This window comes from Sus scrofa, chromosome 5 (assembly GCF_000003025.6).
Source record: "Sus scrofa isolate TJ Tabasco breed Duroc chromosome 5, Sscrofa11.1, whole genome shotgun sequence".
NCBI lineage: Eukaryota > Metazoa > Chordata > Mammalia > Artiodactyla > Suidae > Sus > Sus scrofa.
In genome coordinates, this window is record NC_010447.5 from 78,090,931 (window position 1) to 78,103,797 (window position 12,867).

A 12,867-nucleotide genomic window follows, 5' to 3' on the forward strand; every position below is an offset into this window, starting at 1 on the left:
CTCCCTTTCCTCCAGGAAGTAAGACCAGTTAGAGGGAGTAGGAGCAGAAATGGCTGCTTTGTTTGCAAAAGTGCCGTTTGCACAGCCGGGAAGCAGGTGCTGAGCTGCTCCCTGCCAGAAGCCCCACCCTCCCTGGACTGGCAGCACAGCGATGTATCTTGGACTCCAGTTAGTTTAGGAAATAAAGGAGTGCCCTGGCTGGGCCAGGAAGCAATGGCACCTCTGAGTTTAGGATTCGGTGGTCTCTCCCTTCCAGGGACCCAGATGGGTAGATCCTGGGCAAGGCCAAAGCTTCCGAGTGGGAGTGGGGTGTGGCCGGGGTTGCCCTGATGACCAGCTGAGCGGACTATGGGATAGAGCTTCAGGGGTGGGAGCACTTCTCTTCATCAGGGGAGTTTTAGGGCAGGAACAGGGCTGGAAGCTGGGGAGACAGTTGAAACTGACCCCAAAGAGCCAGATGGGTGTTCCAGGCAGGGCCCTCCAACGAGAACCACAACTTTAACAACGACCACCTGCACCGACTGAGCACATACCACGTGTCACCCACCAAGCGCTTCCTATGTGCTATACATTCTCACTACAGCCCTTAACAGTTACTGTTGTTACCTTCGTTTTACAGGTGAGGAAACTGAGGCACAGAAAGGCTGGAAGATGTGCCTCAAACATGGAGGGAGTGGATGGACTGGGAGTCTGGGGTTAATAGATGCAAACTATTGCCTTTGGAATGGATAAGCAGTGAGATGCTGCTGTATAGAATAGGGAACTACATCTAGTCACTTGTGATGGAGCCTGATAATGTGAGAAAAAGAATGTATATATGCATGTGTGACTGGGTCACTTTGCTGAACAGTAGAAAATTGACAGAACACCGTAAACCAACTATAATGGAAAAAAATAAAAACCATTTAAAAAGTAAAAAAAAAAAAGAAATGCATCAACAACCTCTTAGTTATGTCCAGGTTGCTTTGCAACGTAGCCTGGAATCAGATTCATGGGAATTAAAGGGCCCTCCACGGTCACCGAATTCACTTCTCATAAGATGTGGCAACGCTCTAAACCCTAAATCTCCTCCCTGCCTCCACAGGAAGGCCTCGGGTGCCGAGGAGCGCACCCTTTCCAGGCTGCTCAAACCCCCTTCCCAGACCTGATACCCAAACCCCAGGATTCTACAGCCCAACACATGCTGAAATGGACAAAAGTCAAGATGGCAGGAGGAAAAATCCATCCAGCCAAAATGTGAACATACACCCATATATTCATGCAAAGATGCGTCATGGATAAATTTTGACGCACATACATATGATTTCGAGGCAGACACACTGCTTTCTCTTCCCGGCTGGCCTGGTCTGGACAATGAAGCTGCTCCTCTTTCCAAGTTCTCCGCCAGTTAGGTGCTCACATGGGCTTTTTCCCTTGATTCAAAGTTCTTCTGCCCAAGGAGCCACTATGGGGCCAGCCAGCAAAGGTGGGAGTCCCTGGAGGCCAGGTCCCAGAGACCTGGGTGGGGAGAGGGTGGCAAGTGGGGCTTGTGGCTAGGACACCCACAGAGAGAAAAATAAGAGGTGCCTCTTCCACATCAGGATGTGAGGAAGGGTGCAGCGGTGGCCTCTGCAGAGGTTTGGAGGGTGGGGAAGACGATGAAGCCACCTGGGCAAGGATGGTCAGCTGTCAGCGATGTGAGGAATGGGAATTCCATCAGGAAATACTTACGGAGGCTCCTCTGTGCCTGGTGCTCTGCCGCCACTAGACCAGCAGGGTTCAGGTGGGGCTAGAAAAGTGTTCCCAGAATCTACTGGTTTCTGGTGGGACAGGGGCCAGACAAGACCCCAGCATTAGGCCACTGCTTAAGTAGACTGCACTCACCTTGGGGCTCCCAAGGCGGTCGGGGGTCTGTCAGGACCAACAGGCCATGGGAGAGACTGACCCAGGAGGCTCCTAAAGGGGACACATGCCCAGACCAGCCCATTGCCCGACCCTTGCCTTCTGTGAAACTGAAACCAAGGCGAGTCACTTCAGCTCAGGACCAGGGACTGGAAGGGCCCCGCAGCTGGCCCAGCACAGGTGAGCCCTGGAGTCACTCACTAAGGGGACCCTGGCCCCTGAAAATGCTGGATCTCCAGCCTCTGTCACCCTGTGGCCCACATCTCGTGAACCACCTCCTTCTTGTGGGTCTGAGAGTGGCTCCGTGTATGGTTTTCTCCCACACTGGCTTGTGTGCTGTGTAACACAGCTGGGTCCCAAGCGTTTTTGTTTTTTGTTTTTTTTTAAGTCTATGGGCATCCCTGATACTCAGCATCACACTCCCCGCCAGCCCCAGGAGTCTTGGTCAGAGGTGCCACCTGGCCCACTCATCGCTGAGTCCCAGGCTGTGCTTCTGGTCCTGCTGGCCATGCCCCCCACTCGTCCTCTGCCTGAAACGCCCGTCCCCCACCTCGCCAGCTGTGCGTCTCCTACTCACCTTACTCATCTTCCAGGCCCAGGGCAAACCCACCCACCCTTCCACAAAGCCTCCATTCCTGCCCGGGGACTCAGGTCTTGGAATTTGTCCTGTGCGCCTTTGAACCACATCACAGCCACTGGTGACAGATGTTGCTGCCAATGGAGTATTGGTTAACCCCTTCATTGCCATTTAACGTTTCACTCACACAGGTGGCGTCTTCAGCTGGCCTCCGAAATCTCTTGAGATAGGGACCCTGCCCCATGGGTAGTCTCTACTGCTTTGTATTGCCTTCTAATGAGTGGTGCTTGTCAGCTTGTTCCAGGGACCAGCAATGAATCATTCAGTGAGTGAATGAATGAATGAGCAAACTGAGCCTTCCAGCCCCACTTGTGATAGAGGCCCAGGGAAGACGATTAGCAGAGAGAAGAGATGGATCCTTCCATGAGCTCTGGAGGCTCCAGAGTTGGTACTCGGGGGAGGAGGGGAGAGCTTATGGGCAGTGGTGGGAGGGGGTGTAGGGATGCATTTTGTAGTTGTGTTCTCATAGCAAACACTCTTTTCTTTCTTTTTTTTTGGTCGCCCAATGGCATATGGAGTTGCTGGGCCAGGGATCAGATCCTAGCTGCAGTTTCCACCGACGCCACAGTGGTGGCAACACTGGATCCTTAACCCTCTGTGCCGAGCCAGGGATCAAACATGCATCCTGGCACAGCAGAGATGACACCGATCCTGTTGCGCCACAATGAGAACTCTGCAAACACTGTTTTAATTTGAGACGAACAGAAACTTGGGGAGACTTAAAGCTCATGCCACCCTTGGCACTGCCACTGCAGAGGGGCAGCCAGTGCAGGCAATGAACTAGAGCTCAGGATTCCAGCAGCTTCTGAATCCACAAGCTAAAAATAACTCAACTTTATCCTGCTTTTTAGGATCCCAAATAACCACCTGCCTACACTTTCCGCCAGCTGTGCTAATGTTTGTTTTATACTGCCTGCTCGTGATCGTAAAATAAAACCTCTATTTCATGTCCTCAGACCCCAGTGGCTGGGAGAGGGTCTGGAGGCACAGATGGGAACAAAGAGGAGTAGATGAGACAGGCAGACAGCGATAAGGAGACTCGGAGAGACAGCAGGGGAGCGAGCAAGGACAAGATCAAGGCAGAGAGCCGGGCGGGGGCTAACCAGGAACCAGGCGCGGGCGTGAGGCGCCTCGCCCACCTCTTGCCCCAGGTGTGTTGGCACAGTCCTCTGTCATGCCCTGACAAAGATGATGACAGGACTGGCAGGAGCGGTTCTCGACCGGGTCTGGAGATCTTCACTCTGTCAGAATTATCATAATTACAGCACTGAGGTAGTTGGATGATGGGCAATCTCCCCCTCTCTCATTTATCTGCGCATGCGCTCAGCTATGCACAGCAAAGTGGATGCAAGGACAAGATGCCCAGTGTCTGAAGGGAAGATGGACAGAGTGCACGGAAGGCTAGGATTGGGGTCAGCAGAACACCCTGCTTAGACTGCTAGTTCTAAGCCAGACTGCTGAGTTTGAATCCAAGCTCTGCCACTCACCAGCCGTACAACTCTGGCAAGTCCCCTGACCTCTCTGTGCCTTAATTTCCCCTGGAACTATAAAATAGACCAAGTAGGAATACTTACAGGGCAGTCATGGGATAGAATGAGTCAATATTTGCAAAGCCTTAAAACAGTATAGGGCACATAACTAGACCAGATAAGTATGTGTTAAAAAAAAAAAAAAAAAAAAAGGGCCACCTAAGGCCTAATTTTGAAGGGATGGTTAGTAAAGGCCTCCCTGAAAAAAAGTGACCTTTAAAACAGAGACACGAGACAGTGGAAGTTTCTCTAACCTAAACTCTCCATTAGGTGATCTTTAAAAATAATTCCGGCAGTTCCCTTGTGGAGCAGTGGGTTAATGATCCAGTATTGTCACTGTAGCAGCTTGAATTGCTGAGGTGGTTCAGGTTAGATCTCTGACCCGGGAACTTCCACATGCCATAAGTGCAACCAAAAAAAAAAAAAAAAAAAAAAAAAAAAATTCCAAAAATAAATTTACATCTTCAAAATGGACACTTTGAGGACGCTCAAGTCCTGGGGACAACTCTTGAATGAGTCGCACTCTCTAGCTCATCTGGCTTGGTTGCCAAAGGTGACCACCTATCTTCTGGGCGTGTGGCTACAGTCCAGGGTACTGAGATTTGCTCTTCAGGAAGCCAAGAACTTCAGGGGGAACAATCCATGGCCTGGCCTCCTGGGCCTTGCCAACAGCTGCCGGGCCCAAGAACCAAGAACAGGAGGGACAGAGAAGGCTGGCCTCCTTGGTGGGCCACCAGAGTCCAGCCTGGACCTGCAGGCTCGCCCTCCAGCACACGGCTTGCTCCAGCAGGGTCTGGCCCCAGCGAAGCCACCCCCCCCTTCTCCCTCCAACTCTTACCCTGGAGAGGTAAAAACTATTGCCATAGTCCCTAAGTCATACTCTGGCCCTTGCCCCTTGCCTGACGTCATAAGAACTCCCCAGATGCCATTGTCTCCTTTCCTGTTCGGCCCCTTACAATGACCAGTAGAAGTATTCATCAGAATCTTCCCAAGTGGGAGCCCCCATTGTAGTGAAGCAGAAACAAATCTACCAGTGTCCATGAGGATGCAGGTTCAATTCCTGGCCTCGCTCAGTGGGTTAAGGATCCGGTGTTGCCATGAGCTGTGGTGTAAGTTGTAGATACGGCTCGGATCTGAAGTTGCTGTGGCTGTGGTATAGGCCGGCAGCTGTAGCTCAGATTCAACCCCTATCCTGGGAACTTCCATATACTGGGGGTGCAGCCCTAAAAAGCCAAAAAAAAAAAAAATTCCTCCCAAGTTATGTACCTCCATAACAGGGGACTTCTACCGCTAGGACTCTGGTAGCAGCAGTAGGCAATATTTAGGGGCAGATGTCTCTCTGAGAATGCTTCTACCAAAACTGCTTGCACCTGATTCTCCCTCCCGAGGGCAGCCTGATTGGGAAACACCCCTGGGAAGATGCTCAGAAAAGGGGATGGGGGCGGGTGTGCGCAGCCTCATGGCCACGAGGGGTCTGTCTGTGCTTCCTCACTCCATCTGACACCTTGAGCTGTCTAAGCCACAGAAACCAAAAACATCTCAAACCCTCTAGTCCAAATCCCTCCCACATACACTGACAGGAGGCCCACCCTGGCACCGGCCCGTGCTGCCTCAAGCTCCAGTTTACAGAGTGCTTTTCTGGGAGGCCGAGTACACTAAAAATATCCTGGGAGTTCCCTTTGTGGCACAGCAGGTTAAGAACCCAACTAGTATCCACGAGGATGCCAGCTTAATCCCTGGCCCTGCTCAGTGGGTTAAGGATCTGGCATTGCCATGAGCTGTGGTGTAGGTCGCAGATGCAGCTCCAATTTGACCACCTAGCCTGGGCACTTCCATATGCCGCAGGTGCAGTCCTAAAAAGACAAAAAAATTTAAATGTCCTGTTTCCATGGCCCCAGCAAAATGTCACTCTCCCTCCACCCCTCTGCTGGCTGGCGTCCCCTGAGTGTCAGGAAGTCCTTATTCCCTTCCACTCAGCTCCTGAGAAACAGCTCCGATGGCCCATAGTTCACACCCCGGCCCGAAAACGAGGCCTCGAGCCCTCCTCAAGGGCCAAGAGCAGGGCAGGCAGGGGCAGGCCAGGCGGTGAGCATCTAGCCATCTTGCCCTGGGTACATACTGGTCAGAGTTTAAACGCACACACAAGCAACCAGATCTCCCACTTCCCCACACAACAAAAACTGGGACTGGGCTCTGAGCCCAGCCTTCTTCCTTCCTTCAGGGGTCTGTAGGCCCAGCTACTGCTAGATGTTCCACCAGCAGCAGCAGCAGCAGTCCCCTTTGGTCTCATTAAGGCACCTGCCCCATGAAGGGCCCCGGGGAGGGGAGAGAAGAGCTCTCAAAAAAGGAGTCAGGCTAGGAGTTCCCATCATAGCTCAGTGGTTATCAAATCTGACTAGGAACCATGAGGTTGTGGGTTCAATCCCTGGCCTTGCTCAGTCGGTTAAGGATCCGGCGTTGCCGTGAGCTGTGGTGTAGGTCGCAGACGCAGCTCGGATCCAGCGTTGCTGTGGCTCTGGCGTAGGCCAATGGCTGTGGCTCCGATTGGACCCCTACCCTGGGAACCTCCAGATGCCATGGGAGCGGCCCAAGAAATGGCAAAAAGACCAAAAAAAAAAAAAAAAAAAGGATTCAGGCTTGGCATCTCAGAGAGATGGTTTCATCACCACCGGGAGAGACAGCTGTCACCCATTGCCCAGGCCACCAGCCCCTTCCAGGGCCCTGTCGGACTTGGAGAGTCCGAAATCTAAGAGAGGTGCCCAGATTGGCTGGGGAAACTGGACGGGCCTGAGAAGGCACGCACGTCTGGCCCATGACCTTGGCACATGTGTGAGAAGCCAGAGCTGCGCTCATGGGGCAGGGTCCAAGGACATATTCTGGAAATACATTTAGCCTATGGAAGGGAGGGGGGATCAAGAACCACAGCTGGGTCAGAGATGGTCCCAGCCACCAGCCACCATACTGATGGCTTGTACCAGTGGTGAGCTGAGAGCACCTCAACTCTGGGAGGCAGGGACCTGGGGCCAGATGGCTGGGGCCATGAACCTGTACCCCAACACGGGGCCTCTAGGGGCCTGAATGCTTAGGAGTGAGCAGTGAGTCCCAGAGGCGCCGGGCATCCACCACTCTCTGCACTCGCCTTCTGTGGCCCCTCAGCCCCTCTGATGGCCTTGCTTTGCGCCCATTCGCCGAGCTGGCAGTCTGCTTTAGGAAGCCAGGGCTGCCTGACTTATAGGTAGGACTAGCCCTCCAAGCCCACAGTAAATATTCCAAAGTGGAGGGAGGGAGGCATTTATACGCTGAATCTATTCCTACAAGAGAAAAAAATGCTGGGGTTCAGGGAGATTGCACCTGGAGTGCCAGGGGCATGGCTGATGCACATGCAGTTCTGTCACCAGTCCACCCTGTTATCAACCAGTTATGGGACCTTAGGCAAATCTTTTCATGCCTCAGTTTGGTAATAAAACAGGGGTAAAAGCTCCTGTCCTATCACCAAGGTTGAAGTTAGACAATAGATGTGAAAGTGTATTGGAAAGGTTGAAAACACCATTCAAATATAAATCTATTACCATGATAAATACTATCAGTAAGAGCAACATTAATAAGAATAACCTTTGCAGTTCCATTGTGACTCAGTGGTAACTAAACTGACTAGTATCCATGAGGACGTGGGTTCCATCCCTGGCCTCACTCAGTGGGTTAAGGCTCGGCATTGGAGCTGCCGTGTAGGTCACAGATGCAGCTTGAACCTTGCATTGCTGTGGCTGTGGTGTATGCCAGTGGCTGTAGCTTGGATTTGACCCCTAGCCTGGGAACTTCCACATGCTGCAGGTATGGCCCAAAAAAGACCAAAAAAAAAAAAAGGAGTAATCTTTGCGACTTGGAAAGTAGAGCAGCCAGAGGCCCGCGGCTGCCAGGACCACAAACATCACAAGGTGCATGAAAGCAGGTCTAGCCCCACCTCCACCTGGAGCTCTAAGTCTGCTGGAGGTTTTGGGGGGGTGGCGGAGGTGCTGGACCACCAGCTCCAGGTCGGTCCTACTTGAGGGGGCTTGGGGAGAGAGGAGAGGGCTGGCTTCCAGGAGAGAAGGAGGGGACAGTCAGAAGATCGGGGCTCCCGAGGCTGTCCTACGCCTCCACTGGGTCCTGTTCAGCCTGCTGGAGGGGGACCCACCCTGGAGTGCACCCCACAATTAGAGTCCTGGCCTGGTCCCCAGCCTGCCCTGGAGGCTTTGCAGGGAAGCTAAGGATAAGGGGGGAAGGGATGGATGTGGGTCCATGTGTACACTGGAACGCTGCAATTACCCGCTTTGTTCTTTCTTCCCATAAAACACACACACACACACTCCCTCTCTGCTTTACCTACTTTTAGGTAAAAGGTTTTTTAAAGGCCTGAAGTCACACTTCCTCCTTTCAGCAGCCCTATAAATTCTTCTTCCCTGAAGCTAGGCTACACACTGGGAGCCCCCAGACACAGCACGGGCTGCTAAGGCAGACAAGGCATGCCACCCCCCCACCCCACCCTCACACACCCATGCAGCTGGGGAGACAGAGGTGACACAGCCCTCAGAACAAGGGGCCACTGTGGTCTCTGGCTCCAGTCTGTGCCCCCTTGCCTGTCCTGGCACAGTTCTCCAGGCAAGGCCTCTCCCAGCAGACTCAAAAGGGGTCCAGCCCCAGAGACAAGGCTGCTGGGGGTTGCCTGGCAGTCCAAGGCGGAGGGAGATTCCTGCCCCATCAAACAGCTTGGGGACATGGGTGTGACCACAGGGAGAAAAGGAGAAATGCTGAGGGAGGACATCAGCCCTGCCACGCTTGCCTTCCACTCCTCATCACAGGGCTGGGCTCACCCCGGGTCTGGAAGGGATGGAGAAGGGCCCCCCAGCTGGCCAGTCCGGCCTTTGCGGAAATCCCGACAGACAATGGGTTGAAGAGAGAAGAGAGGCCCTGGGAGTCCTGACTCACCCAGGCCTGTCCTTGTGTCATGATTGCTCATCTCTGGAAGCTTCCGTGTCCCATGATCTTCCACCTCCACCCATGGTCAAGGGCAAGGGCTTGGTCACCCTGCCGCCCGCTCCACCCTGGGCTCTCCCTGAGATGAGCTCCCTGACTTCCCCAGGCGATGCTGCCCCGGGCAGGCAGGCAGAGGGCACCCCGGCTGTCACGTGGGCTGCAGAGGCAGAGCTGACCTGAGATCATCACACCCATTTTACAGACGCAGAAACGGAGGTGCAGAACTGTTCGCTGACTTGCTCAGATTCCCTTAGAAACCTGAGGGAGCCCAGGTGGGCTGCCTCCTGCTAAGGGCTCTGACCGTTTCTGGAAGCAGTCTGCACGTGCGTCCATGAGCACAGGGATGGGCAATCCGGCGGTGCAGGCGTGACAGCAGGTGGGGTGGGTCCAGCCGAGCCCCGGCAAATGTACCTGCCGTCCCCGCCCCTCAGGTATGATCTCACTTCCTCCACATGCTCCAGGGCCCGGCGGCTCAGCACCTACTCTGAGTCATCAGCAAGGCCGAGAGGTCCTTCTTGGAATCAGGGAGCACCCCTGAAAGTCTCAGGGCCACAGGGAGCTGAGAGGAGGGCGCCCCCACCTGGAGTGTCCTTGAATGAGGTCCCCAGGCAAAAGGGGTCCACATGGTGGCCAGTACCAGGGGGTGTGCAGAAGGGAGAGAGGACCACTGCACCCTGACAAGATATCTGACTCCTGGATGCCTTTAGGCATCAGCAAGGGATGGGATCCCCTCAGAAGCCTCTGCCTCGGCAGCCCTGTCACTGTCGCCTCTCAGAGCACCACCCAGCAGGCTGCAGGCAGAGGGGCAGGAAGTGGTGGCCTGGGGTGGGGGGGGAAGAGACCCCTCAGACCACTGTGGAGAGCTGGGTTACAAGGGCCAGCCCCATGCGGGGTCAGACTCCTGAAGCTCCTGGACCAGGGGGCTTAGGTCTGGGCACAGTCAGCCTTGGAGTCCTGCCTGGTCCTGGGCAGCGGGCAGGGCTCAGCCTTCCCCGCCACACCCCCACGGGACTAGCCAGGGAACACAGCCTCTCTGTTCACTCAGGGTAACAGGGAGGCTCCTCGGGGACCCCCCGCCCTAGACACACAGCCCTGACCACAACCAGCTGTTTACCTCCCAGGCTGTGGAAGGAAAAGCAGCCTTGCCCCCGCCTCTCTGCCTCCCCAGGCAGTGGGCCTGCCCCTGCCACACACATGCCACACACATGCCACACATGCAGATGCTCAGTCCACCATGGACACACAGCCCAGGGGCACAGAGATGGCTGGACAACAAAGCCGCGAGGCACAGAACCTGGTAAAAACCTGGGTGTGGAGAGCTCTCTATTGAACAGAGAGGGCGCTCTGCTCTCCCACCCGCTCCGGGGCCTCTCTGTCCCCCATTCCTTGGCCTGAGGCCCCCGCTCATCTCATTCTGAGGTCCTTCTTGGCCACCTGTCATCACAGGGGACAGCAGCCTCCGCGTCGCCTGCTCCAGGGCCTCGAGTCCAGTCCGTGGAGAGCCCTGCCCGGCTCGGCCAGCCTGTGGGCCTCCAGGCCCGGCACGCCCTGGCTCTCCTGGTGGCAAGTGCCCGCTCCAGCCTAACCACTCCTCAAGGCTCCAGCTCCCGGGACAGGCGAGACAGCTCCCGCTGGTTGTCAATGACCTTCAGCTGCTGGAGAGAAGCCCAGGTGCCGGCCGGACTCCGGGTGCTCAGGGACTGTTCCGAGCCTGGGGGAGGGGAGAGGGGTCAGGGGGGCACCCCCTCCACCCGCCAAGAAGCAAATCAGCCTTCCTGCCCTCGGCCACCCAGGTGGCCAATCTTAAAGACACCTGCTCCCTGTTGGCGGCAGAAAAGCATGGGGGTCAAGAACACAGACAGAAGAGGGAGTTCCCATCATGGCGCAGTGGTTAACAAATCCGACTAGGAACCATGAGGTTGCGGGTTTGGCACAGTGGTTAACAAATCCAACTAGGAACCATGAGGTTGCGGGTTTGATCCCTGGCCTCGCTCAGTGGGTTAAGGACCCAGTGTTGCCATGAGCTGTGGTGTAGGTTACAGAAGTGGCTTGGATCCCACATTGCTGTGGCTCTGGCGTAGGCCGGCAGCTACAGCTTGGATTGGACCCCTAGCCTGGGAGGCTCCATGTGCCACAGGAGCGGCCCTAGAAAAGGCAAAAAAAAAAAAAAAAAAAAAAAAAAAAAAAAAAAACGCAAAAACAGACAGAAGAAAACAGGACCTCCAAATTACATACAGCTTAATACCTCTTTTGCTAAATACAAAAACAACTAAAACTGGAGAATATTTTGTTGTCATAAATTATGAGATATTTTTAAGATATATATAACTGTGTGTATATTTTATAAAATATATGATAAAGCTATTTTCAAAAACAAGAAAATAACTCAAAATTCAGGGAGTTCCCACCGTGGCACAGTGGGTTAAGAATCTGACTGCAGGAGTTCCCATCGTGGCTCAGTGATTAACAAACCCGACTAGGATCCATGAGGATGTGGGTTTGATCCCTGGCCTCGCTCTGTGGGTTAAGGATCTGGCGTTGTGGTGAGCTGTGGAGAAAGTCACAGATGAGGCTCAGATCTGGTATTGCTGTGGTTGTGCGGTAGGCTGGCAGCTGTAGCTCTGATTTGACCCCTGGTATGGGAACTTCCATGTGCCACAAGTGTGGCCCTAAAAAGCAAAAAAAAAAAAAAAAATCTGACTGCAGCAGCTCAGGTTACTGTGGAGGCATGGGTTCAATCCCCAGCCCAGCACAGTGGGTTAAAAGGGTCGGGCATTGCCACCGCTGAGGGGTGGGGTTGCAGCTATGGCTCAGATTCAATCCCTGGCCTGGGAACATCCATATGCCACCGATGGGGCCATAAAATTTTTTAAAAAAGAAAAAAATTCAGGAGAGGGATTACACTGGGCAGGGAGGGCCAAGGAGACAGGAAGAAGGGAAATGCGACTAGGCGTCATGGGTGCCCATGCCTGTAAATGCCAGCCACGGCCAGCTTGTCAGCACCCGCCCCTGCCCCCACTTACACGTGGAAATCCTGGCCGCCTGGCTGTCCTCGTGCAGGTGGGAGACTCGGCTTCTCAGTGGTGACAGGGGCACTGGGAGGTAAGAGGTGGGAATCAGAGAGACAGGGCCCAGCTGATGCCTTGAAGGGGGGTCTCGGTCAGGGGCGCCTACCAAGGGGGACCTGCCCTCTCACCATTGCTGTGGCTTCGGCAGTGGTGCAGCATCCGCACGGCTCTGGCCATCATTCTCTGCGGGCAACACAAGGACATGAGACCCGGTGTGAGGGACAGGGCCCTGGTGTGGCCTGAAGGGCTCCTAGGAACTAGGGGCTGTAGGAGATAGGGCCGTGCCTGCCGTGTCCCGGCGGGGACCAGGCACTGGGAGGAACAGAGGTCAGGGAGGGCTTAGAGAGAGAAAGAGGCCTGAAGGAGACGCTGGCTGACGGGTGAGACGGTTGAGGCTGTCCCCCCAGCACAGCCAGCACACCCCAGCACTCCCCAGCAGAGACCAGGCCCCCTGAGGGCATGCAAAGGAGTGAGGCAGGGCCCATTTTAAAGGAATGATTCTTATTTATATTATTGCTGGCGGCTTTAGACCATCTCCCACCCCCTGTCCCTTCCAAGGCCATAGGCAGAGCCGCCAGCCCGAGCCGGTGTCACACGCCCAGTCTCCTCGAGCTCACCATCTTCTCAAAGTTGATGAGATTCTCCACCAGGGTGTGGTTTCCCTCATGGATGAAGGTCATGTCTATGGAGAGATGGGCTCTGTTCACAGGTCCCCAGCTCCCTCCCCTTCCAGCCGCCA

The 12,867-nt window shown here is 54.6% G+C and overlaps 1 protein-coding gene across 7 annotated transcripts in view; it reads right to left on the reverse strand.

Moving 5' to 3' along the window:
• Positions 10,356-12,867, reverse strand: part of RAPGEF3 (Rap guanine nucleotide exchange factor 3) — a 32,865-nt gene continuing 30,353 nt past the window's right edge. For all 7 annotated transcript variants that reach the window (XM_021092600.1, XM_021092599.1, XM_021092603.1 and 4 more), the window contains 4 exons: positions 12,746-12,810; positions 12,257-12,311; positions 12,084-12,155; positions 10,356-10,771 (listed from right to left, as the gene is read on the reverse strand). In XM_021092600.1, the coding sequence (XP_020948259.1) occupies positions 10,653-10,771; positions 12,084-12,155; positions 12,257-12,311; positions 12,746-12,810 (311 nt within the window). In that variant the 3' untranslated portion in view covers positions 10,356-10,652. The remainder of the gene's footprint in view (positions 10,772-12,083; positions 12,156-12,256; positions 12,312-12,745; positions 12,811-12,867) is intronic.